This window comes from Lissotriton vulgaris, chromosome 7, assembly GCF_964263255.1.
Source record: "Lissotriton vulgaris chromosome 7, aLisVul1.2, whole genome shotgun sequence".
Lineage (NCBI taxonomy): Eukaryota > Metazoa > Chordata > Amphibia > Caudata > Salamandridae > Lissotriton > Lissotriton vulgaris.
This window is the reverse complement of record NC_141695.1, coordinates 548,953,906-548,980,917: the sequence shown is the minus strand read 5'-3', so window position 1 is coordinate 548,980,917 and position 27,012 is coordinate 548,953,906. Positions and strand designations below refer to the sequence as shown.

General features: G+C 45.0%; 1 protein-coding gene across 1 annotated transcript in view; it reads right to left on the bottom strand.

Annotated features, from left to right (window-relative positions):
* The window catches only part of PIK3R6 (phosphoinositide-3-kinase regulatory subunit 6), a 688,429-nt gene that overhangs the window by 36,297 nt on the left and 625,120 nt on the right, over positions 1–27,012 (bottom strand). Inside the window, exon 19 of the mRNA XM_086930633.1 lies at positions 352–422. Within this exon, the coding sequence (XP_086786759.1) occupies positions 352–422 (71 nt within the window). The remainder of the gene's footprint in view (positions 1–351; positions 423–27,012) is intronic.

Below are 27,012 nucleotides of genomic sequence, written 5' to 3'. Positions count from 1 at the left end.
TTGACAAAATAAAAATAGTCCGTATCATCAGTCAATGGTTTGTGTGTTGTTTGAACTCAATATTCTGACAAACAACTTTCACCTCCAATTTGTCAAATGAGAGCCTATGGATTGCTCGAGTAGACAGCCATAATTTAGTCTGACTTTATTTTATCTAGCAAACTGTTTAATGCATATTCATTCACTACACCACGTCCTATGAAGAACCGACAGTTTAATGCATCATGCGAAGACAAACAGGTGCTCTGGCAATAGCACAGTGCTGCTCTCAGATGTTCCTTTAGAGTGATTGGCCCAGTGCTGATATTGTATTAAACAAACTCAAGAAGGCTAAAGGGCTTTAGTACTTACCGAAAACGATCTTCCAGAGATATTGGTGCTTTTTGTGACTTCAGTGATATTTACGTGCAAGCATACCAAGTCTGCAACGAGAAAAGCACAAACGAGGACCATCTTAGCGTGGTGTGGACTCAACCCACCTGCATGATATAGCGAAGGTGGACTACAGGTAAAGAAACCTATACTTAACCCAACTTTCCAGCACTTCCAGCAATCAGGTAAAGTTAGTTTCCCAGCAACAGCAATACCAGACAACAGATTTTCCGACAAGACTAAATATAGCTGCCGTGGCTCCTAAGAGTCGTAGTAGTCCAGCCCATATATAGATCTTCAAGATTGACATGCTTATGATTTCTAATCATAGATGGGAGTTTTGTTGTAAGGTGAAGGAGACGTGTTGGATTAAAAATTGAAGTTGAGCAACTCTATGAATAATATTGTAAATGTACTCTTGCATACAGGACTGCAGTAGTTCCACACAAATTGGCACAGGGTTACAGGCATACAGTTTGCAACCCAACCACTGTGCGTGACCCTTCCTCGTAAATATCTGGACTCTTGGCTGGGGCGTTGGTAGGTTTCGTATGATGATGTGGTTATTAGTTCAGCCATTAGCACAAAAACACTCAACCATTCCTGCACATCCTGGAAATGAAATGGCCCATGTATTAGTGGAGATACTAATGCAGAGGTCTCAAAACCGGTCCTGGAGGGCCGGATGCATGCCAGATTTTTGGGATATCCCCATTGAGATACATGTAGTTATTTTAAAAAAATTACATGGATCCAGCCCTCCAGGACCGGTTTTGAGACCCCTGTACTAATGAATATATGGACTGGTAGAGCAGTTACCTCTCCCATGATAAGAGTCCCTCCACTCCTCTATCTTTTAAGCAGATTAGGGCACAGATGGAAACCTCCTTTCCCATTACTGAAATCTAAACTGGACCCAGACTCTTGTATTATGGGGTTGAATCCATTTCAGAGTAAGAGATTTTACAATGTCTGGTTCTTTGAAACAATACAGTATAATAGAACAGAAGCCCATCCTACCTCGTAAGCCAAAAGCTCTATTGCATATCTATCAGAAAATATTTATACTACTCTGTGCAGCTGCTTACCTCCCAGTTATCGTATGATAAACTAGTCAAAATGATTGCATATGAAAACATTTGTAATATCTTTTCTAACTTAACAGACATCAGAAGAATACAATTAAGACAAATACCCACAACGGGTATTACCAATTGCTCTTTCACCATGTTAAAGAATCAGTGAATTGCAATATATATATTAAAAAATAACAGTGATCAAACACTACTAATGGATTCCTTCCAACACCAGAAACACCGTTTTTTTTAATCTTTTACTTCAAGTATCCCCACTTACTGAGAATAATGAGCACCATTTGCATATGAAATGAAATAATGAGCAACATTAAAACCTCAATGGCACATACGGCCATTCAGGGCTGGCAGAAATAGTGTAGTACACATTTGGATGTAAATAAAATTAGTGTCACAGTTCAATATGGTAACTTACAGTACTTACCAATAATTGGATATCTAGTTCAGGTGATTTTTTTTATTCAGGGGGGTTGGGTGCTTTGCTCCTCTGTTGCAGAGGAGTCATTAAATGTTCAAGAAGTGCATGGTTAGAAAAGTGTAATATTCTTGGGATTTAAATATCTCCTCCCCCAATGGGTTTGTATTTAATTAAAAAGGGCACATTTTAAGAACATGTCCTCAGGAGCATTGATAACTTTATGTTTTTTATAGGCCATCTTAAATGGGGAGAGGGGGTTCTCCCCAATAAATATTCGGGAAATATAGCTGACAGTGGTGCATCTGCCTCCTGGAATAACATTCTGATTCATGCAACAAATTTACCATCTATGTGTTATACACATCAGGACTATATGAAAGAATATTAGGTTGACTGAAAGTTGAATGAAAGAATATTAGGTTGAGTGAATTGGAATTAGTAAGTATGAGAGTATGAATGTAGTGTGGTGTGTTACTGGGTAGGTCACACACAACGTAGGATGAATTTTCCTTCCTTTTATCTTTCCCCTTACAAATGTATGTTTTTGATGTTCTAAAAAATACTATGTGGATCTAATATGCTATCTAATTTTGTACCTTTTGCTATATCAATTCAAAGAATACAAAAAAAAATAAAAATATATATATATTCATAAAAAAATCCTCTTTGAGTATACTTGGATTGACCTTGTTCTTGTCATGTGCAATGCTGGCTCTTAGACTAATCACCCCATATATATTGGTTGGATCCTACTTTTAGGACCATTATATCACAAGGCAGGGTTGCTTTCTTTTGTTCTATTCTCAGTGGTAAAATTGTAAATCACATGAACCAAGTAACACCGGACCAACATTTTTAGGCTTTGACTCAAACATTACTCGGCGTTTAAAAGTTCACCTGAAGGAAAGTTTGGAATATTTCGGTGCAATTGGTCATTTCTTTTGCAAGTCTGGCCAATAAAAGTGATCAAATCATAATTAGTATCGAAAAGAAGTTTACAGGCAATTTGGGTTTTATCCTTCAAGACATTCTTTGGAATATTAGATGCAAATTGGCATTTTTAAGAACAGGAAGCCAGGAACGAAGTTCATAACTGTATATTACCTAATTACCAATTTATGAAGAAGATCATAACTTCTCCCTTGAGAAAACAGTTGCATATTTAGTTTCAAATTGTGCGTTTTTTGGTGTATGAAGCCAGCAACATTGATAACAACTTGGTATAATTTGAAAAACACATTACATTGTCAATGTCAATGGTGGGTAAAAGTAAAACACTTCTGCATATGAAAACACCGGTTTCAACTTGAAGTCTCATTACGATGTCAGTCGGAAAGGATTCGAATGGTATTCAGTTAGGCCGAATCATATTCGGAACCCGCCTTTCCAAACAACTCAGACAGCCTGCTGATAAACTACTGTTAGAACTGGGGGTGTCTAGTTGGCTGAGGTAGGTACCTTTGCCCAAATAGGGACCCTTGCTTCTAGTCAGGGAAAGGAGGGACACACTCTTATATAACCCCTGCTCACCCTCCGGTAGCATGGCACGAGCAGCCAGGCTTATCTCGAAGGCAATGTGTAAAGTATTTGCAACCACACTCCCAGTAACACAGTCATAACACCACAAACGGACACCACACTGATTTAGAAAAAAAGCGGTATCTTTACCAAGAACAAATACAAGGAGAACCAAACAATAAAAATATCCAGCATATGTGTATTTCTAATATTTCACTGGGCCGGTTATTAGGCCAACAATCACTTGTAGATTTCTGCGGTATTAATGAGCAGTTCACGATGATCTAATATAGTCCTAATACAATACTATGCAGTTCATAATGTAGAAATAAGACAGTCCATAATGCAAGTACTAATGCAGTCCGTAAAGCAAGTAATAATGCAGTCCGTAATAGAAGAACTAATGCAGATGGCAAAAGCAAGTAATATAGCAGTTCGTAGTGCAAGTACAAATGGGGATCGTAAAAGCAAGTAATAATGCAGAATGTAATGCAAGTACTAATGCGGATCGTAAAAGCAAGTAATAATGCAAGTCGGCACCGATCGCGGTGCTAGTGAAGGTCTCAATGCCACTCTTAGCTGACTCGCGGTCAGCCACTGTCAAAATATGCCGCCAGTACTGTTACGAAGGAAACAAAGTGCAGCTCCACAATTCGACCCCGGTACTGCCACTCCTCGGCGAGTAGGGGCCGCGATACTGATTTTAGCGGAGGCTCGCGCTGCAAAGATGGGAAACGCCGAGAGCGGTCTCTCGTAGCAAACGCTCAGCCCCAGGCGTTGACATACGCACGCTCACTGAGCGTTACCTGGGGTGTGCAGTCTCTCTCTCCTCTCCTTTTGGTTTAGGCATCATGCTGTGTTGCTACGGCTTGGCGGCGGCTGCTCCTCGCAGTGAGATTCAGGCTACCAGGCGACAGCCTCGCAGCTGATCAGCTTCCGGTGCGACTCCGTTGATCTTGGGCAAAGGACCTCGGACCCACGATGGTGAATGTTCACAGGTCTCTGCTTGGCAAAGGCAGGCTTAGGCCAGCAGCGGTGATTCCTCATGGCTCCCCCTTGGGACAACGGTCCGGGCCTATGGCGATAACTATCACAGCACTCCTGGTCACGCTGTCGATCGAAGCAGAGTGCAACTCTCACAAAGGTCTCAGGCTGCAAAAAGCACACGCACACAGCGTCACTGAGACACACTTGGAAACGTTGATGTTCCTGAGTTTCCACAACAGGGAGTCAGCTCCTCTCAGGCCCTTGGAGACAAGTTACTTCAGGACATAGCACAAAGCAAAGTCCTTTCAAGCAGGGGGACACAGCACACAGCAAAGTTCCTTGTCCGCTCCTTAGTCAAATCAGCAAACTGCAGGCCAGCCCCAGAACAACCAGCAAGGGCAGTCCCTCTCTTCATTCTCTTCAGCTGTTCTTCCTTGGCAGAGGCTCCTCTTGATCACAAAGTAGTTTCAATCCTTTTTCAGGTTGGAGTTCAGTCTTGAGTTCAGGGGTTTCAGCTCTCACATTTATACCCCTAAATGCCTTTGAAGTCTTTGTGTTCAGGGGGCTCTGACCCAGGTCCAAACCAGTTATGGGTGTCTTCCTGCCAGTGCACACCTTTCTTTGATAGTAGGGGTCTGGGCCTCAGACACTCCGCAGGAGGTGGAGCAATTCTTTAGTGGCAGCAGCACAGCCCTCTTCGCATCAAAGGGGCTACTCCTCCCACCACACCAAATGCAGGCCAGCCTGTTGCTGTCTCACCAACTGCTCCCTGGTGTCAGGACACCTCCACAAACCCCGTAACATCCAAACCCAGACAGTCAATACACTACCAGACAGAGACACACAGGATGGTTAGGACAAAAAATCAGCCACTTCTGAATGCGGGGTTTCTAAACACACAATTTAAAAACCACCTTCACAAAAAGATGTGTTATTAGGCACTAAACTCCATCTTATGCCTATGAGCAGGTATGCTGGAAACATGTGACACATCATTCCCCATTCTGTCCTGTGGACAAGATGGCCTTGCAACAGTGAAAAACCAATTTTGGCAGTATTTCACTGTCAGGACATGGTACACACATCAGTACATGTCCTACCTTTCACAAACACTGCACCATGCCCGGCGGGAGGGACAGGGACTAGAGGGGGGGGGGTTTGCCTTGGGACAACTACAGGGGTGTCTGTTGTGCATAAAAAGGGAAGGGTAAGACGTGGCAAGTGGGTGGACTTGTCAGAACAACAAGGCAGTTAAACTGAGATCTCTTTTTAAGGCTACATGTGTAAGTGACACAATTAGTGCTGCAGGCCCACTAGTAGCATTTGCATTACCAGCCCTGGCACACATAGTGCACTTTACTAGGGACTAGTAAGACAAACATGTCAATTATGGACACTCAGTTACCATAACACTTTATACAGGAAGCACTTGCACTTTGACACCGTTCGACAGTGGCAAAGTGCATAAAGCATCTAATTCGGCAACACAATCTCAGAAAAAGGTCTAGGAGAAAGGCAAAAAATTTCAGGAACTTTAGCCAAAAAGGGCCAAGACCAGCAACTACAATGTTGGGAAAGTGTTTGACTCTGTTCCCAAATGGCACTCTGAGGCACTGAGTCAGTCGGAGCAGACTCTTACAGGACTATGGACCGCGTTTCCAGCTGATGGATTACAATGTTGGATTTGGACAGCCTTTCCAAACTTGTTGGTCTGACACGGATCGCCTGTCATAATCCGACTTTGGGGGCAGGTATCAGGCCCCCCCTTCACCTGAGACTTTCTGAATGGGGCCCATGGGGATACCCAGGGGTCCCCTCTTTCCAACCATGAACACTGTGGCAGGCACCATGAGGTACCCACCACAGGGGGCACCATGTTTCCTTCCCCACCCCTTTCTTCAATGGGAGCCTGTGTACTCGGTTGGAACACAGGCTCCCATTGAAGTCAATGGGAGTTCGATCGAACGGTGTTCGGAAACTTCGTAATCGGTCGGTGGGACTTCCCTAATCCGATTCGGTCGACAACAAACCCAAGAGTGTCGGTCAGAATGCTTTCCAACCGACATCATATTTGGCCCCTTAGTTGTCTCGGGGCATTGTGAAAGCAGTAGAGAAGAGCAAAGTGCAAATAACCCCATTCTCGGTTTGCCAACTCTTCATTCATTCTTTATATCTAAATCAAATTTTTATTTTAATGAAATCGGGCCAATTCACAAAGGCATTTTTGGTCATAAATATAGATTTACAGCCAAAAATACCTCCATTAATGCCTATCAGGTGACAGGTGTTTTACTATATGAGATTTTCAAATGTTTTCATGGAAGTACGTCACCTCCCCAACCTCTGAAAGCTATGGTGACTTTTGCTATTCTGAGTTTGTTTCACAAAACTGCAGTCTTTCCTCCTCCAGTACTCATATCTGTCTACCTTGCAAATGGACCAACTGATCAGTTGTGGCTAGCATATATGAATGGAATTTTTTAGTCATTTGATAGGAAATTACCAGCATGCATTACAGATAGAAAGGACATTTTGAATAAATTTGAGAATATACAATGGCTACAGAATACTATGATCGTTGTCACATGGGATGTAGCCAATTTATGTTCATGGATCATCAAGGAATTTAGTATGATGGTTTTGATCCTTTCCAGTAGATGAGCAAATTTCTTTAAACATACAGAAAAGCTACTAGATGAACAAGTTACTTACCTTCGGTAACACTTTTTCTGGTGGATACAGTATCTGACTGGATTCCTCGACTTGTGAATATTCCCCTGCATCAGCAACATTCGGAAATTCGGTTGTAGCTCTTCACGCCGACGTGGACGACGTCACAGAAGCACGGCATCGCGCGTGGCTCCGCTGACGTCACTGACTCCATAATAGGACTCAGATACATTTTCTGGATTTGATGGTCAGACATGAAAAAGGCACCATGTATACCACCCTATACACCAAAGAGACCGACCGCAATACCTTTCTACACTTTTCCAGCTTCCACCAACGCAATCTCCGTGAAAATCTACCATTAAGCCAATTCATGAGATTGCGCAGGAATTGCACAAAGAAAACAGACTACTTCCACCACGCCCAGGAGCTGATGCAGAAGCTGATTGAAAGAGGTTATCCCAAAAAACTGCTAAAGAGAAGCATGAAGAGAACTTGGTATATCCCGAGAGATACCCTTTTGACTCCCAAAGACAAGAATAAGGAAGACACCCCAATTGTATGTGTGACAACCTTTTCTGGAGCAACCGCAGAAATCAAGAAAATAGTCACCAAAAATTGGAACACAGTACGGAGCCTGAAGCCCTTCGATGTTCCGCCCATCTTCGCACTCAAAAAGAATGAGAGTGTGAGGAATAAATTGGTTCGAGCAGACACAGCATTACCAAGGCAAGAGAGTTCAATTCAGACACTCCTTAACCTTCCTCCAGTCAAAGGACATCACAAATGCGGCAACTGCATTTCTTGCAATAGTACCATAGAAGGAACAATATTCTCTTATGGCCAGAAACAAATCAAACATGATGTATTTACTAACTGCAACACCTGTAACGTTATCTACTGTGCCATATGTCCTTGCGGACTTGCATATGTGGGTAAAACAAGCCAAGCCATAAAAACAAGAATATCGCAACATCGCTCCAGAATCCGTTGCAAAAAGGAAAACTCACCCATGGTCTCACACTGCATTGAGAAACATCACGGACCAGATGACCTCAAATGGACAGTGGTAAAACATGTGAAAGGCAAAAATGTGGCCGATAACCTGTCAAAGCAAGAAGCAAAAACTATCATGTACCTAGACACTGTCACCCACGGACTAAACGAACTAGCGGAAATTTCCAGTGTCATGTTTTAAATACAACATAAAACCCAGTACAATTTTCGAAGCTTCCACTGAAAATAAGCGTCCTGATCCCATAGCAACTAGATCATGTGCCCATGACGGGAAGACACCGTCCAACCAGGAGCACCGAGGCATACCAGCTGGTTCACGCGCCAATGATCGAGCCGCTTTCATCCTCAATCCGGGTGAAAGACTCATCTCCGGTCGCGCGCTGTGTAATTCCATTACAGCGAGAGCCGCGAGCCGAGAAAGAAGTAAAACGCACGAGAAAGGAGACGCTGGGATCACGAGGCCCCCTCGATCCTCAACCCCGCGGAAAGGCCGTCCGGCAATGACGATGCCGCGACGCGCTTAAAGAAGCACAAAGAATACCCCCAGGTACGAGACGCCCCAGGCGGACCACCTACATACTAGGTCCACCTGATAATTGCATCAAATAATAGAGTGCATCTGCCCCAAGCTAGTTTAACTACGCAAGTAACCGGCACCCACGATTCTTCATATGCAGTATGACATAAGCGCTGAACCCTAACCAAGAGATGCCCACACGATCACTTTGACAAATTAGGAGGTCTGAATCCATCTCCCTGCTACCCTCCGCAGTAACACAGGACAGCGGACGCACAGCTTCTCCACACCGGCGTGTGACACAGCACTACCTCGCCTCCCGCCTACCAATTGTAAATAGGACATGAAATAACGCCTATACTACACTTGGGTACGTGTTCTTTAAATGTGTTATGTAGCACTTGCTAACATTTCCAATAAGCACTGAACTTGGTCCTATAATTCAGATTCTATCACTAAAACATGCTCCCTACCACTTTCCCCTAGGTGCGACATGAAGTCCCACAGCACCTACTTCGAGCCCTGATGAAGACCTGCTTAAACCATCCACCCTGTCAAGACTCTTATATAGGTCGAAACGCGTTGGCTCAACTCCAGTGCCAGGAGAAATGCATGCCCTATGATCCACTTAAATAAACAGGACATATAGCGAGAGACTCACCTCACAACCAGGCATTAAACCCTTTGTGGAACAAACGAATTTCCCTGGCAAGATACAGGACAATTAACTATCCCACTGAGGGAGAAACTGATAACATCCCCACGGGATACTAATATAACCTTCCGTAGATTTATAGTAGGACCCTGATATATCAATTTCGAATGAGATTTTGTTGATATATGAATTCACTTATTTTTTCACTGTGTATTGTTGATATTTGAACCCACTAATTTCATCACTGTGTATTGTGTATACTTTTTTTCTCACGTTGATTTACTTACAAGCCAGTAAGTTATTTGTTGTAAATATATGTTGAATGTACCTTCACGATATAAGGAGATAAGAAAAAACGAGCTGTTCACACCCAATGTGTACCTTTTCAAATCATTCATAAAATAATGTGCTAATAACATGAGCGTTCAATGTCAATAAATAGGACTTGAACATAAAATAATTTGTGTGATCTATGGTGTCAGAGGCATTGTATACTTAACAATATTCACTTTGATTCCAGCCTCTGATCACCGAAACAGAATCAATCCCCTGTGATACTTACTAAACTCAGTGGGTGTGATGACATTAGTTCCGCCCTTTTTTTCCGTGCCTTCGAGGCACACGGACGGACCGACAACGGTAGATATATACACAGTGCAAAATATTCAAGGTAACACACAGTGTGCAGAAAATGTTGGAAAGCAATTATAACAAGACACTTCCTTTGACAGTGATATATATATGCATTAAAAATTGTCACTATTGAAGGTATACAAGGGTGGACAAAGGGGAGGCGGTGGGCCAGTGAGGAATCCACAGGCAGATACTGTATCCACCAGAAAAAGCGTTACCGAAGGTAAGTAACTTGTTCTTCTGATGGATACATATGTTAGTGGATTCCTCACCTTGTGAATAGATTCACACAGCAGTCCCACTCCCGGAGGAGGGTTTTCACTCTTCTATACCAAGAAGTCTTGAAGGACGGAACGAGCAAAGTGTCCGCCCTCCTCACCTCTGCATCTAAACAATAATGCTTTGCGAAAGTGTGAAGGTAGGCCCAAGTTGACGCCCTGCAAATGTCCTCCACAGGAACACCCTAGATAAAGCAGATGTAGATGACTTTGCCCTAGTAGAATGAGCTCTCAAACCATCTGAAGGTTCCTTACCGGCCAGAGAGTAGCATATCTTGATACACAAGACAATCCATCTTGACAGTGTGCACTTGTGCACCGCCTTGCCTCTCCTGGAGCCAACAAAACCCACGAAGAGTTGGTCATCAATTCTGAACTCCCTGGTTCTGTCAAGGTAGAAGCTCACCGCTCTCTTAGGGTCCAAACGGTGAAGCCTCTCCTCCTCCTTAGAAGGGGGAGGATATAAGGTATGGAGGGTAATGGACTTCCCCAGATAGAAGGGAGTTACCACCTTAGGCAGAAAAACAGCCCTGGTCCTGAGAACCATTCTTTGAGCATGAATGGCCCAGAATGGGGGTTTTGAACTTAAGACTTGAATTTCACTTACCCTCCTTGCCGAGGTAATCGCAATTAGAAAGACAGTTTTAAAATATAAAAGCCTCAAGGGACACCTGTGCAAAGACTCAAATGGTGAACCCATTAAGAAAGTATGCACTAGATTCAAGTCCCATTGAGGTACAATAAAAGGAGTAGAAGGATATTTATTTGTAAGGCCCTTTAGGAACCTTAAAACAATAGGTGACTTAAATAAGGACGGCTGGTCTGGCAGACAAAGGAATGCCGACAATGCCGAAAGATAACCTTTCACTGTCACTACAGCAAAACCTTGCTGAGCCAAAGAGAGTGCAAACTGGAGAATGTCGGACAAGCGAGCCTTCAAAGGGTCAATGGACTTCTCTCCACACCATGAAACAAACTTGGACCACCTATAAGAATAGATGGACTTGGTGGAATGTCGCCTGGCTGATAAAATGACATCCACCACGTCAGGTGGAAGAGAAAAAGAATTCAGGTTGCCCTGTTCAATCTCCAGGCATGAATATGTAAGGTCTGGATGTGGGGGTGTAGAACCTGCCCCTGCGACTGCGAGAGGAGGTCTGCCCTGAGAGGGAGACGGAGCGGAGGGCAGGAGGAGAGGTGGAGAAGATCTGTGTACCTCACCCTTTTTGGCCAATCCGGGGCGTGCAATATAACTTGGGCCCGGTCTTGGCGTATCTTCCTCAGAACCAGAGGAATCGAGGATTAGGGAGGAAACGCGTAAAGGAGATTTGAGTCCCAACTCAACTCAAACGCTCCCCCAAAGCTTCCTGCATCGGAAACGGAGACTGCAGAATGACGGGCAGGGAGCATTCTCATGAGTGGCAAACAGGTCCACCCGAGGAGTTCCCCAGGTCCGAAAGACGTGACGAACCACCTCCAGATGAAGCCTCCACTTGTGGTTGGCCGAGAACTGCCGACTGAGACGGTCTACATGCACATTCAGAACTCCGGCCAGATGATTTGCCATCAGACAAATCTGATGGTCCTGAACCCAGGATCAGAGACGCAGTGCCTCTCTACAAAGACATTGCGACCCCACTCCTCCCTGTTTGTTGACATACCACTTTGCGGTCGTGTTGTCCGTTAGGAATTGAACCGACCGACCGCGAAGGGAAGGGAGGAATGCCTTGAGTGCCAAACGTATCCCCCGTAACTCTAGAAGGTTGATGTGAAGCAACCTTTCCTCTGGAGACCAAAGACCCTTGATCTCCAGATGCCCCAGAAGAGCACCACACCCTAGGGTGGATGCATCCGTTATCACAGTGGCCACCGATGGAGGCAGTTGAAAGGGCATTCCTTGAGACAGATTGCCCTCCACATTCCACTAAGACAGATCCGCTGCAGTTTCTCTGGAGATCCTGACTGACTCCCTGAGATCTCCGTTGTGTTGATACCACTACCTGCGGAGGCACCACTGGAGTGCCCTCATGCGCCAGCGTGCATGGTTGACCAATAGAATGCAGGAAGCCATCAGACCGAGCAGATGAAGGACCTTCAGGACTGGAACAACCGATCCATCGTAGAATAAAGGAATAATTTCCTGTATGTCGAGAAGCCTTTGTGGAGGAGGGAATGCCCGACACACAGTAGTATCCAGTACAGCACCTATGAACAGGTTGCGCTGGGAGGGTACCAGGTGAGATTTGGGTACATTTATCGAAAAGCCCAATCTGTACAACAACTGAGTTGTGACTTGCAGATGATGGAGCACCTTCTCTGGCGACTCTGCTTTGATCAGCCAATCGTCCAGATAAGGGTATACTGGTATCCCCGACCCTCTGAGATTTGCTACCACCACAGCCATCACCTTGGTGAAGACTCGAGGTGCAGTACTAAGACCAAACGGAAGGACCGTAAGCTGGTAATGTTGCGATCCCACCGTGAAACGGAGATACTTCCTGTGCGACTTCAGGATGGGAATGTGAAAATACGCATCCTGCAAGTCGATCGACACCATCCAGTCCTCTTTCAGCAGCGCTTTAAGAACCTGCACAAGGGTGAGCATCTGGAACTTCTCCTGTTTCAGAAAAAGGTTCAAGATCCTGAGGTCCAGGATTGGACGAAGCCTGCCATCCTTCTTGGGTATCAGGAAATACTGGTAGTATCACTCCTGACCCCTTTCCTGCTCCGGAACCACCTCTATCACACCTTTTCTCAGTAACGCTAGGACTTCCTCCTGTAGGAGAAGAAGGTGGTCCTCCGTGCAAAACCCTTGACAAGGAGGGTAATTTGGGGGAAATTCCCGAAAGAGCATACCCTTTCTCCACAAGATTGAGAACCCAAATGTCTGATGTGACCGATTCCCAATCTTGTGTAAAATGTGTAAGCCGACCCCCCACACGACCAGCATGATCCAGAATGACGGATCTAGGGCTGCTTTGCTGTGGTAGAAGGGGGTTGGGAAGAGTAAGAAGAAAAGGAAGAGGAGGAGGAGGAGGAGGAGGAGCAGGCTTGACTACCTCAGGACGGCCCCTGTTTCTACCCCTGTACGATTTGTACAGAGAATTCTGCTGCTGCTGTGGTTGCTTGTAAGAGCGATAGGAAGATCTTCCGAACCCTCTGGATCTCTTACTTGATGAACCTCTGGTCTGAAGGCCTAAAGACCTAGCCGTCGCCTTACTGTCCTTGAACCTTTCCAAGGCAGCATCCACCTTCTTCCCAAATAGGCCAGAACCATCAAATGGAAGATCAATCAAAGTAGCCTGCACATCAGGAGAACATTCAGAAGATTTCAACCAAGCAGCCCTCCAGGTGGCAACAGACGATTCCATGACCCTTGCCACAGAGTCAGCAGTATCCAAACTGCTCTGGATCACCTGATGAGCAGCAGCTTGTGTATCCGCAAGAACCTCATTGAAGTTCTGTCTGTCCTCCTCAGGTATCTTTGGAACTAGCTGCTTCGCAGAATCCATCAGGGCGTGAATATACCGTCCTAAAAGGCACGTGGCATTTGTAGATTTGAGGGCCATGCTAGCCGAAGAGAAAACCTTCTTCGCCAATTGGTCCAGTCTCTTAGACTCCTTGTCACTAGGCACCTGAGGAAAAGCACCTGTTGATTTTTTAGAGCAGGCTGCCTGAACCACCAAACTCTCAGGAGACAGATGCGAAGACAAGAAGTCCGGATCTCTAGGAGCTACTCTATATCTCCCTGCAACAGCCCTTGATACTGCAGGTGACGAAAAGGGCTTACGCCACACTTCTAAAACAGGCTCAGTAATTGCCTCATTAAAAGGTAGCATCGGCTCCACCACTGAAGAGGGAGAGTGGAGTACCTCCTTTAAAATGTTTGATTTAAAGTCGGCAGTGGGCAGAATCAAATCTAAGAGTTCAGCTGCCTTTCTAACAAACATGTGATATGGTGCTACATCCTTTGAAGGGACATCAGGAGCCAAGGAAAGTTCCCACTCCGGAGATAACTCCAAACCACTAGCTTCTTTAAGGTCCTCAAACAAATCGTCAGACTCTTGCAGTTCTCCCTCCTCCATCTCCTCTGCTCGATACCTTTGCTCCTCTAGCAGCCTTTGAGCCTCCCATCTAGACCTCATCTTCGGGATCGGCGTTGATGGAGCCACAACCAACTCAGATGGAGCCGGCGCCGAGCTCGGAACGCGAGGATCAGTCTGGAGTCTACGAGGTCGAGTCAAGATCGAAGCTGGTGAAGATGGAATCTGTGTTGATGACCTCGGCGCCGAGAAATGCCAAGACGGAGCCGGTGCCGGCATAAAAGGCGCTGGTGCATATGTCTGAGGGACGCCCAGATTAAAGGCCATCGGACCCATGGGACCAGCCGGTGCTCCAGAGGGGTACATGGCTCTTGAAAAGACCCCATACATTGCATTTAAATATTGCGTCGGGTCTTGTCCCGGGCCTAGAAATGGAAGGTATGGACCCATAGGCGGATTCTGTTGAGGTACAGGAATCGGGTCAACCGGATCCGCAGGATGATGCACCGGAGTCGCAGACCCTTCAGACAATAGAGCCTCTTCCTCCTCTCGAGGTGGAGAATGTGTCGGCGTCGGGGAAGGATTCGAAGTCGGAGCCGGAGCCTGCTCCGGAGACTCCACAGGCGAGCGCTCACCTTCCTGACCCAGTACAACAGGTGAACATAGACACATAATCCTTCCGATGTCGACGTGGTGACTTCGAATCCAACTCTCTCTCAAAATGATGCTGAGAACCATGCTTCCTTTTCTTATGCTTCTTCTTGGTTCGAGAAGCATACCCCTAAGACTACATCGAAGCCGACCTCGAACGAGACTTTGACCGCCTCGAGCAGGACTTCGAACTCTTCCTATCTTTCTTGCCTTTCATCTTCGCTACAAGAAGCTTTGCTTCTCTTTCTCGCAGCGCCTTGGGGTTCATCTTCTTACAACAGGGACATCCTTGGACATCATGGTCAGAAGAAGACTACCTCGAAGCCGACCTCGAACGAGACTTTGACCGCCTCGAGCAGGACTTCGAACTCTTCCTATCTTTCTTGCCTTTCATCTTCGCTACAAGAAGCTTTGCTTCTCTTTCTCGCAGCGCCTTGGGGTTCATCTTCTTACAACAGGGACACCCTTGGACATCATGGTCAGAAGAAAGGCACCATACACAGTCTTCGTGCGGATGCGTTATGGACATTAAGTTTCCGCACTCCCCACAGGGCTTGAACCCGGATTTCTTCGAAGACATTTTGACAGGAAATAAGAAATCACTGGAAACAACCAACAGTAACAGAGTAACAAACGAGCTACTGAAGATCCCTTGAAAAACCGTTAGCGTCGACGACGCGGAAAAAAGGGAACTGATGTCATCACGCCGACGGAGTCCTATTATAAAGTCAGTGACCTCAGCTGAGCCGCGCGCGATGCCGTTCTTCTGTCAAGTCAAGTCAAGTCAGAGAATTTATATAGCGCACTACATACCCAGAGGGTCTCAAGGCGCTTAGAAAGGGGAGGAGGATTACTTGTCAAATATCCACGTTTTAAGTTGCTTTCTGAATGCTAGGTGGTTCTGGGTAAGGCGAAGGTAAGCGGGGAGTGAGTTCCATGTTTTAGCAGCCAGGTATGAGAAGGATCTGCCTCCCATGGTGGTCTTGTTGATGCGAGGTACAGTGGCGAGGGCTTGGCTGGAAGAACGTAGTTGGCGGGAGGGGGTGTAGGAGGACAGTCGTGAGTTGAGGCATTCTGGTCCGATGTCGTAGAGTGATTTGTGTGCGTAGGTTAGCAGTCGGAAAGTGATCCTCTTATTGACGGGTAGCCAGTGGAGGTCTTTAAGGTGACCAGAGATGTGTTCGTTGCGTGGGATGTCTAATATGATCCTGGCTGAGGCGTTTTGGATTTGTTGGAGTTTCTTCTGGAGTTTAGCGGTAGTGCCTGCGTAGAGGGTGTTTCCGTAGTCCAGTCGGCTCGTGACCAGAGCATGGGTGACTGTTTTCCTTGTTTCGGTGGGGATCCAGCGAAATGTTTTTCTGAGCATGCGAAGAATGTTGAAGCAGGAAGAGGATACGGCGCTGACTTGTCTGTTCATTGAGAGTGAAGAATCCAGGATGACGCCTAGGTTCCGTGCGTGGTCGGTCGGGATGGGTGCTTTTCCGAGGGCTTCCGGCCACCAGGAGTCGTCCCATGCAGAGGGGGATGTACCTAAGATGAGGACTTCTGTTTTGTCTGAGTTCAGTTTCAGACGGCTTTGTTTCATCCATTCGGCAACTTCTTTCATTCCTTCGTGTAGGTTAGTTTTGGCGGTGCTGGGGTCATTGGTGAGAGAAAGGATTAGTTGAGTGTCATCCGCGTAAGAGATGATGTTGAGGTTGTGTTGGCGGGCGATGGTCGCGAGGGGGCTCATGTATACGTTGAAGAGGGTGGGGCTGAGTGAGGATCCTTGTGGTACGCCACAGATGACTTCAGTGGCCTCGGACTTGAATGGTGGGAGGCGGACTCTCTGGGTTCTTCCGGTGAGGAACGAGGTGATCCATTCAAGTGCTTTTCCTTGGATTCCGATGTTATTGAGGCGTTGTAAAAGGGTGCTGTGGCAGACTGTGTCGAATGCTGCAGAGAGGTCGAGGAGGATGAGGGCGACTGTGTCTCCATTGTCCAGTAGAGTTCGAATGTCGTCTGTTGCTGCGATGAGGGCGGTCTCAGTGCTGTGTTTTGCTCGGAAGCCAGATTGTGAGGAGTCGAGGGATTTGTTGGCTTCGAGGAAGGCGGCGAGCTGGTTGTTGACAGCTTTCTCGATGACTTTGGCCGGGAATGGAAGGAGCGAGATGGGGCGGTAATTTTTGAGTTCGGTGGGGTCCGCTGTGGGTTTTTTCAGAAGGGCGGTGAGTTCAGCGTGTTTCCAGTCTTCCGGGAAGGTGGCGGAGTTGAAGGAGCAGTTGATGACGTCTCGGAGGTGCGGTGCTATGACAGTCTGCTTTGTTGAAGATGTGGTGAGGACATGGGTCTGTGGGGGATCCTGAGTGGATGGAATTCATCAGGCGGATTGTGTCCTCAGTGGAGATTGGGTTCCAGTCGTTAAGGGTGTTCACGGGGGGAGAATGTTCAGCAAATGGTAGGGTGGGTTGGTTTCCGGGTTGGTTGTCGAAGCTGTCGTGGATGTCTGCAATCTTGTTGTGGAAGAATGAGGCTAGGGAGTCGCAGAGGGCTTGAGAGGGGGTGATGTCGTTGGAGTTGGCCGAGGGATTGGAAAATTCCTTGACGATGTTGAAAAGTTCCTTGCTGTTGTGGGCGTTGTTGTCAAGTCGATCCTTGAATGCTGTTTTCTTGGCCTTACGGATTAGTTGGTGGTGAGTGCGGGTGGCGTTTTTGAAGGCGTCCTTGGTGCTACTGGTTGGGTCTTTTTTCCAGGCCTTTTCAAGGGAGCGGCAGAGTTTCTTGGACTTCTTAAGATCATCGTTGAACCATGAGGCCTTTTTGCTGCCAGGTTTGCTTTGACGTTTTTTCAGTGGTGCTAAGGTGTCGGCGGTGTTGGATAACCATAGGGTGAGGTTGGCGGCGGCTTCGTTTGCGTTAGAAGAGTGGGCTGGGGTGTTAAGAAGGAGACGTCGTCCATGTCGGCGTGAAGAGCTACAAAAGAATTTCCGAATGTTGCTGACGCAGGGGAATATTTACAAGGTGACGAATCCACAGGCAGATGTATTCCTTAGAAATGGTAGATATAATTCTGACTAATAATTTGTTCCTTCATTATGAATCATGGTACTATCAATTGAGGGAGACCGCAAGGGGTTCTAGGTTTGCTCCCTCTTATGCCAACATCTTTATAGGCTGCTATGAGAGGGAGCATGCCTGGGGCACATCTCGGTCTGCTTTGATTGAATATGTTCTGTTTTGGGGCCACTGTATGGACAACATTATATTAATTTGGAAAGGCACTATTGAACTAGAAAAATACTGTGATTTCTAAAACTAATGCATCCAGCATTGCTTTGACGATGAAATAGCACAAGGAAAAGAATCGTGTTTTTGAAATTCGAACTACACAAAAGGAATGGCAGGACTGAATGTACAATGTTTAAAAAGGAAACTGCAGGCATTAGCCTTTTGCAAGCTAAGAGTGCTCACTCCACCTCTATTATTAAATGCCTACCATATGGAAAAATGCGGAGAGCGAGAATAAAGTTTTGCAAGAATGTGGTCTGGTGAAATAATTAATCAGATCAAATATAGGCGTTGCGCAAGGGGATATGCGTAGGTGTATCTAGCTCATGCCAAAAGAATAGTTTAGAAGGTAAAGAGGTCTAATACGCTGACAACCAATAAAACAGTCAAAGAATGGCAGACATTAACATTTATTACTGAATTTACTAGTTATAGTGACTGTTTTTGTTTAGGATCCTAATAAAACCCACCCACATTAGTAAATTCAACTGATTTGAAAAGGAAGAATCAAGTACTAAGCTTAGAGTTACATATCGAAGATCCAAGACCTAAATAGAGCTGCTATGCCCTAGTTAGGTTTACATTTGATATGAAAGAAACCTAGTTACCTGAAAAACAGAAAGTATTGAGGAATCTGTTCAGGAAAATAAAAATAGAGAATTTCAGATACCCATTAGCCACACGTTACAAGGAATTGCCTAATGATAAAACAGAAATGCGGTGCTATATTATAGATCATATTAAGCAAAACCATAGGGGAGGCAACAGGAAAGTGGTCTTGAAATGATTGGGAACTAAATGATTCAGCAAATTGAAGTCAATCGCATGGAGGTTAAATACAGATAACAAACTACATTATTTTCTTTCCAGTTGTAGATCTGTGTATACTTATAACTTACTGTGCTAGATTCAAGCCTCTAAAATATTTCCCAGTGTATTTTTCAAAATGAGCAGATATCGTTGCACTATATATATTAAACTAGCAGCACGTCCCGACCTTGTCCGGGAGCAATCAGGCTTCCCAGACCGCGCCCGCCCTGACATTGTCCAGAAGCCAGGGTCACCGCCCGGCCCGTCCCCCGCCTGCCCCGACCCCCGCCTGCCCCGACATTGTCCGTGGGTCCCCTTACCTCAGCCGCCGCTCCTCCCCCGCGCTCCTCAGTTTACCGCTTCGCCGCTCCTCACCGCCGCTGGTCACCGCTCCTCCCGCCTGTCCGCTGCTCGTCACCTCACCGCCGCTGGTCACCGCTCCTCCCGCCTGTCCGCTGCTCCTCACATCACCGCTCTTCCCCGCGCCATGTTAGCCGCTCCTCGTCGCGCTCCTGGACGTCGCTCCTCCCCACGCTCCTCACGTCGCGGCCGGCGCTACTTCGGAGGGACTACTTTTTTTTTAATGTACATTTTTTAAATAACTTTTTAAAAAATCTATATAGCCTATAACCATCTGCACACCCTGACGATTACAACGGTGTATCAGGTGTGTGGATTGGCGCTGTGGTTCCGGAGTTTACCCGCCTCAAAGTTCTTCCTTTATTATAGTAGTATAGATACGTACATATAACATGCAAGTACGAAGATCTAATGAGTTCAGAAAAGTTTCTGTTATAGGAAGATATGTCTACAAGTCTATATGACAGCACTGTTTATACTGGGCGCATATAGGATTATAAATTGGTAATCAATATTTTATTGCATATATTAAATATGTATCTTAGGGATATGTCATGCAACATGATTAAAATCCTATATGACAAGGAATATTTATAATATCATGAGGTAAAATAATATATCTGCACACTTTGTTGTGAAAATAGGAAATGATTAGAAGAGTTGGAATCATAGCCTATTTGCTTTATTGCTTTACCTGGGCATCAGACATACATGATAACTCTGCAGTTATGTAGTGTAAAGTAAACAAACAATGCTGAATGATTTAAAATAGGGTTTACATATTTGTTTCACATATTACAATACATCAATTATATTGGCACAATTGTAAAAGATACATGTTGATTAAATAACATATGTATGCATGTGATTTTGGCGGGGTAGTAGACAAACGAATATATGTTGTTTTATTTGTTGTGCCTTGCATACTACAATTATAACAATATTCTAACTTCTTATTCTGCCAAACGACCTGTTGATTTGAAATGGGTAAGAGAGGTTTTCGATATGTTATTAGTAAAAGATGGCGCTGTGCAAAGACAGCACTGGCAAGCCTTTTAAGCACCCCACAATTGGACCCATCTATTTTGAACACCATAGATATACGACACTGAGTACACCTAATGTGTAATTTGGTAAGTGCTCATTCCTTTTACAAGATCCAGGATTCGTAATTATGCTAAGAATTACACATTGTAATCTTATAAGTAAATAATACTACATGTGCATGTCTGCAATCCATTGTACTCTTTGAAATTGAAAGAATAAACTTGTATCGAACACGTTTCTATGATATTCAAAGACATTGCGTGCATGGTAGTACTATGCTAGACCGTTGTTATATAAATAGGGCTGAAACTATATGCCTGCATGTTACATATATATATACATATATATATATATTGCTTGTGAGTGGTGAATGATGCCACTAACGCTCCAAGATGGTACATTCATAACCTTCTTTACTTTATACAGCATGTTATTTCTTAAGAGAAACTTATTAAATAATTCCAATACACCCTTGACTTTCAAATGCCATCATAATACTTCCAAGATGGTCATTTTTAACCATTCATCTAGGTGTCTATGTATGGAGTCCTCAGAATATATTTTATTAGATTGTGGTTACCTATTGTTGCGAAAATGCCCTTTTTGAGAAGTAAATAAGTTCAAGCCTAAAAAAGAAGAGTTCATTAGGATCTCTTCATATGGCAGCAATATACCTATATATTGGGATTACATTAGTTTAATATGCCAACAGATTTTGGAATATAAAAAGTATTCTCACCTAAAGCTATTACCTATCCTATTGCACATGTAATGTCTTACCAGATTACATATCCCCTTGTGACTTAAAACTATGAATGACCTAATGAGTACTGAGGTAAATACAACAATACTGTGATTGGCAATGTTCATGCAATATAATAGACTTTGGAGTTTTGTTCTGTACTTCCCGATAAATAGGTCCAGATTTTTATACATGACGTTAGGGAATATTTATCACAATCAATACTTATTAATGATATTGTTTCTATTCATTCATTTAATCTTTATTTCGGCTCATTCGGCCATAAAAGATGCATAAGGAACAACAATACATTTTGCACAGTGGATACAACATACCAGTGGGAAGCAGAAAATATGCAATTCAACCATTAATACAATAAAATCATCCAAATTAAAAATAGGCATAATAGCTATAAAACAGATGTTTTGTAAGTACCACCACCAGCCAGTATCAGGGCAACCTAACCTACATGCAAAGTGCACCCATTTAATGTCTACAAATCAAGGGCCAAGCTTTTGCGGTTGTAACTAACACTCAATAGGAATCTACTGACACAAAACACTGTAAGGCGACTGGTGTCTGCTTTAATGATCCTATATGCTTCCAGGTATGATCGTGTACCTAGGGCTTTGCACAAGGGTTTAATCCATCTTCTCCTTGCTAGATCGTAGACAGTACAAAAAAACAATATGTGGTTGTCACCCTCTCCTTTGTTTCTATGGCTTTCGATTTACCTCCAATGTGGATAATACAATACAATATTAGATTAAACATATTATTAGGAGATTTGTTAGACATATATATATATTTTTTAAAGAAAGATACCTTATAAATCAGGCTGATTATCTTGGTTGGGTTGTATGAGACTTTATTATTTCATGTGCAAATGAAAGGTAACAAGAAAACAATGTCTCATTTGCCCACTAATGAATGCAGTCTATTATACAGTTGTAATGAATTATGTATTTGTGAATTGAGGATGAATAAAAAGCTAGTTACTTACCTGTACACTATGGTTCTCCAGTATTATCTTTCATAGATTCACATGCTTGTATCTTCCCCGTCGTCATGGTGGGAGTCTCCCAGTAAAGAATAACCATAGCAGTAGAAGAAAAAACTGCCTGGAAACCATAGAGTAGTGAATAAATAGGCAACCTCTCCTCCTCATTATGTGGTCCAAACTACAGCCAATCAGCTGCCAGCACCAGCCTACACCATTCCCAGCAGAGCCAATATACCTCAGATTTCCAACAACCCAAGAGTGAGCTATGTAAGAAAACCAGAGATAAAGGTGGTCTACCTAGAAGAAACGGGGAGGTGGGCGACACATGTAAATCTATGAAAGATAATACTGGAGAACAATAGTGTACAGGTAACTAACTAGTTCTTTCTCCAGTATTGTATCTGTCATAGATTCACATGCTTGTATCAGAATAGATAGCAGTCCTTTTCCAAGAGTGTTTCTAGGCTAGACCCTCTGTCTCAGGGCTCTGCGCCGTAAGCTTTTTTTTTTTTAAAGTACTCATTACGAAAATCATGTAACAACTTTTGCCATTAAGCGACCTTTGTGAATATACATTACAGAAAAGTAAATCTAAAGTTAAAAACGTGTACCTTATTTAAAGAGGTGTCGTAGAACTGCTTGTCCCACTGCTGCATCTGGTTTCCATTCTGTGTCAAGACAATAATGCTTGGTAAATGTATGGAAATGTGATAAAGTTACTGCTCTGCATATGTCTGGAAGTGGTACGCCTGCTAGCAATGCAGCTGAAGTTGCCATCTTCCGTGTATCATGAGCACGTACTTTCGTGCACAGAGGTTTTCCCGCTTTTTCTTGACAGAAGACGATGGCGGATGCAATCCATCCAGAGATGGAGGATCTTGAAAGAGCCAAACCTTTCCTGAATAAGCAATAAGCAACTGATTTGATTTACGAAAAACTTTTGTTTTTTCAATGTAAACCTTCAGACACCTCCCAATGTCCAAAGTATGAAGAGCTTTTTCTGCCGCAGTGGAAGGATTCTTGAAATACGTAGGCAGAATCACAGGTTATTTAGATGAAAAGAAGAAGGTATTTTAGGTACAAATTTCGGATTAGTTCTTAGAAGCACCTTATCCGATCTAAATTGCATGAAGGGTTCTTAAATTGAGAAAGCTTGAATTTCGTTGACTCGCCTGGCTGAGGTGAAAGCAAGAAGCAATGCTACCTTCCATGAGAGAAATTGCAAATCAGCTTTGTGAATTGGTTCAAAAGGTGCTTTCATGTGCTGTGTCAAGACTATGTTAAGCCACCAAGGAGGTGGAGGACGTTTAATTGGAGGAAATTTCCTGAATAAGCCTTTTAGGAATTCTTTAATTAACCTTTGAGACCAAAGAGATGGACATCCTGGAGATCTACGGTATCTGGATATTGCTGCTAAATGGACTTTTATTGAAGAGTGAGAAAGTCCCGATCTGGCCAGTTGAAGCAGATATGGAAGAAATTGTTCCGGTGAGGAAGTAAAAGGATGAATCTAATGTGAAAGACACCAGTTACAGAATCTTTTCCATTTTGCCGTGTATGTCTTGTTAGTAGACATTGCTGTAGAACTTGCCAGGATTTCACGACATTCTTGAGGAATATCTAGTGACTGAAATTCATGCTCGAAAGGTTCCAAGCTGACAATTTCAGAGAGGTCAATTGCGGGTGAAGAACTTGACCCTTGTTCATGGAAATCAGAGTCTGGATCATTGGGAACTGTATCCTGGGCTCCACTGACAATTGGAGAAGTTCTGTGTCCCAAAATTGCCTCAGCCAGGCTGGGGCTACTAGAATTATTTGGCATGGTTCCGATCTGATCTTTCTCAGTATTCTCGGAATTAGAGGAAAAGGAGAGAAAGCATAAGCAAACATCCCTGTCCATCAGAGATGAAGAGCATTTCCTCTTGAACCTTTCTGTGGGAATCTGCTTGCGTAATGTTTGCATTATTTTTGCTCTGAGTTGCAAACAAGTCCAAATTTTGTTTGCCTCAGATTGAATATCCGACATAGTTGGTCTTGATTCAGTTCCCACTCGTGGCAAATGGCGGATGATCTGCTTAAAAAAAAACGCTCTTGCGTGGTCTACCCCAGGAACATGCTCTACTTGGAGAGCTATGTTGTGACAAAAAAGCCAAGTCCAAATTTTCTGAGCCTGCGCAGATAGGGGCTTTGATCTTGTGCCACCTTGCTTTCGAAGATAAAGCATCGTCGTAGTGCTGTCGGTCCTCACCAAGACCGATGAACCACGAATTCTGGGAAGAAAAGCTTGAAGACCCAGGAAAAACTGCTTTTAATTCCAAGAGATTGATGTGAAGTTTTGCCTCTTGAGAAGACCAAAGACCTTGAATCTCTCTAGGTCTCGCAGGTGTGCTCCCCAACCTTGCAATGAAGCGTCTGATGTTATGACGTAACTTGGAGATTGAGGTTCGAATAGTAGGCCCTTTGTCAAGTTGCTCCTGATACCCCACCATGACATCGCTCGTTTGATCTGAAAGTTGATGACCAGCTTCTCGTCGAATGAACCTAGAGCTTGAACCCATTGTTTGTCTAGGGATTCCTGAAGTTGTCTCATATGCAAACGGCAGTTGGGAATCAATGGGATACAGGATGACATCATTCCCAGTAAAGATTTGAAGATCCTGATGGAAGTGGGCTTTTTTGATTTTAGTGATGCTGTCAGATTTAGAATTTTCTTTACGCGTTCTTCTGAGGAAAACGCTTTTGCTTCCTGAGTTTTCAGTATCGCTCCGAGGAATTGAAGAGATCGCGTCGGAGTAAGAGAGGATTTCTCTCTGTTTATTCGAAGGCCTAAACTTTGGAAAAGATCCATACAAATCTGTAAAGTTTTGTGTCTCCTGGCACGATGGTCCTTTTATCAGTCAGTCGTCCAAATAATGGAAAATTTGGAGACCTTGCTGCCTTAGATGTGCTGTGATCGGAGCCATACATTTTGTGAAAATCCTTGGGGCAGACTTCAGGCCGAAAGGTAAAACTTTGAACAGGTAATGGCGCCCCGCCACCATGAATCGCAGATACTGTTTGTGCTTCTTGTGGATCGGTGTTAGACCTGGCACCTTGGCGTGAGTCTCCCTTCCACTTTTTGCTGATGTGCCTCAGATGTTTTTACTGGTGTTCGCTGCTCAGGGCACTGCGCCACGGCCAATCCGTGCCGCAGTGCAAGTGCTCCCCATGTAAAATGTATATGTGATTGATTTCCATGATTGGCTCATTGAATTTACTGTCAGTTCCCAGTAAAGTGCACCAGGAGTGCCAGGGCTTGTAAACACCAATACTGCTAGAGGGCCTGCAGCGCTGGTTGCGCCACCCACAGAAGCAGCCTTTTAAAATGTGTCTAGGGTCTGCCATTGCAGAACCTGTGTGCAGTCTGGTACTGTCATGCTGGCTGGGCAAGTGCACACACTTGCCAGCCTCAAAACCTTCCCTTTGCTTCATATTAGTCACCCGTATGGTAGGCCCTAGGGCAGGGTGCATCGTAAGTGTAAGGTAGGACAAACCTGATGTGTGCGGCATGTCCTAATAGTGAATTACAGCCAATTTCGTTTTTCACTATTGTAAGGCTACCTGTTCTGTTAGGCCAAGATGGGCTGCTGGAATTATTACACTCTATAATCCCTGCAGGCTCAGGGAACATGGTAGAAGGTCAAGTTTAGTATGCCTGAACTCAGAATAATAAAATACTTCTTTTAGTAAAGTTTATTTTAATATCCTGTGTTTGCAAATGCTACTTTCAGAAAGTTAGCATTTGCTTGCCAAACCATTTCAGCCCGCCTCTGCTAAGATGTGAATCTGCTGTCTGGGTTGTGTGAGTGACAGGGCTGGGGGAGGACAGGTGGTGAATGCAAGGATTACACCTTGGTGGGAGGTGGGAGTGCCCCTGGACTCTGAATAGGGCTGTGCTCTGCCACCACAATGCTGGCTCCACCTCCTGGGGAGAGACTGATGACTCAGGCCGACACCTGGCCCAGGAAGGGGGAGGACTGTCAACAGAGTACTCCTGGCTGCCCCCGTCATCACAATGCTGGCTCCACCTCCTGCGGAGCGTCTGATGTGCCTGCCCCTCACACTGAAAGAAAAATCCAGGAACAGCACAACAGAGTGCTTCAAAACTGAATTAGGCTATGCAAGGGCCCCGTGGCCTGAAAGAACAAAAAAAACTGAGTATAAGTATAGGAGCCCTGCTCCCAAGAAATTAGATCCTGTTTACCACAACGAACCTCTGCCCAACTAGAAGGAAGAAGGAGAAGCTGGAAGGACTGGCCTGCTGTCTGCCTTGCTGGGGAAGGAGAGGAGAAGACTTACTAAAAAGACTTTGCAGACTTGTGCTTGAAACTTTCTCCAAGGGCTTGATTGAGCTTGCCCCCTGAACGGAACCCCAGGACCAGTGGGTTCCTTGTGCCTTTGCTCGTCTGTAACTTTGAGCCGTGTGTGCCTCCCGCCGGAGCCGAGACTGCGCCCCCATTGCCCCCTCCTAGGGCTGTGGCACTCGGGTGCTTGCCTGCCTTTTCACCCGTGAGAGCCTCGCTCCGTTGGAGTCGCTCTCTGCCCCCGGGCCAGGCTGCCTGCTCCTTTGCCCCCGCCTGCCATTAGGAGCGCGCTGAAGTGCTCTCGCCCCTCCCGCCGGAATTCCTCTGGGGACCGTGATCCACGCCGAGACAGCAGCCCGCCTGTAGGAACGTGCCGTGTTGTCCTGCTTCGCCTTCCCAGAGACCTTACAGGCCACGCCACCCCCTTTTGGGAGACTCTAGTACAGCCGTACTAGGGTCGTGCGCCGTGCCTCCCTGTGCGTACGCACCCGCTGAATTAGAGATCCGAAGGCACCCCTCCACAGAACGAGTCGCATGGGCCGTGCACAACTCGTCCGCTCGACCAGAACTACAACGCCTCAAGGTAC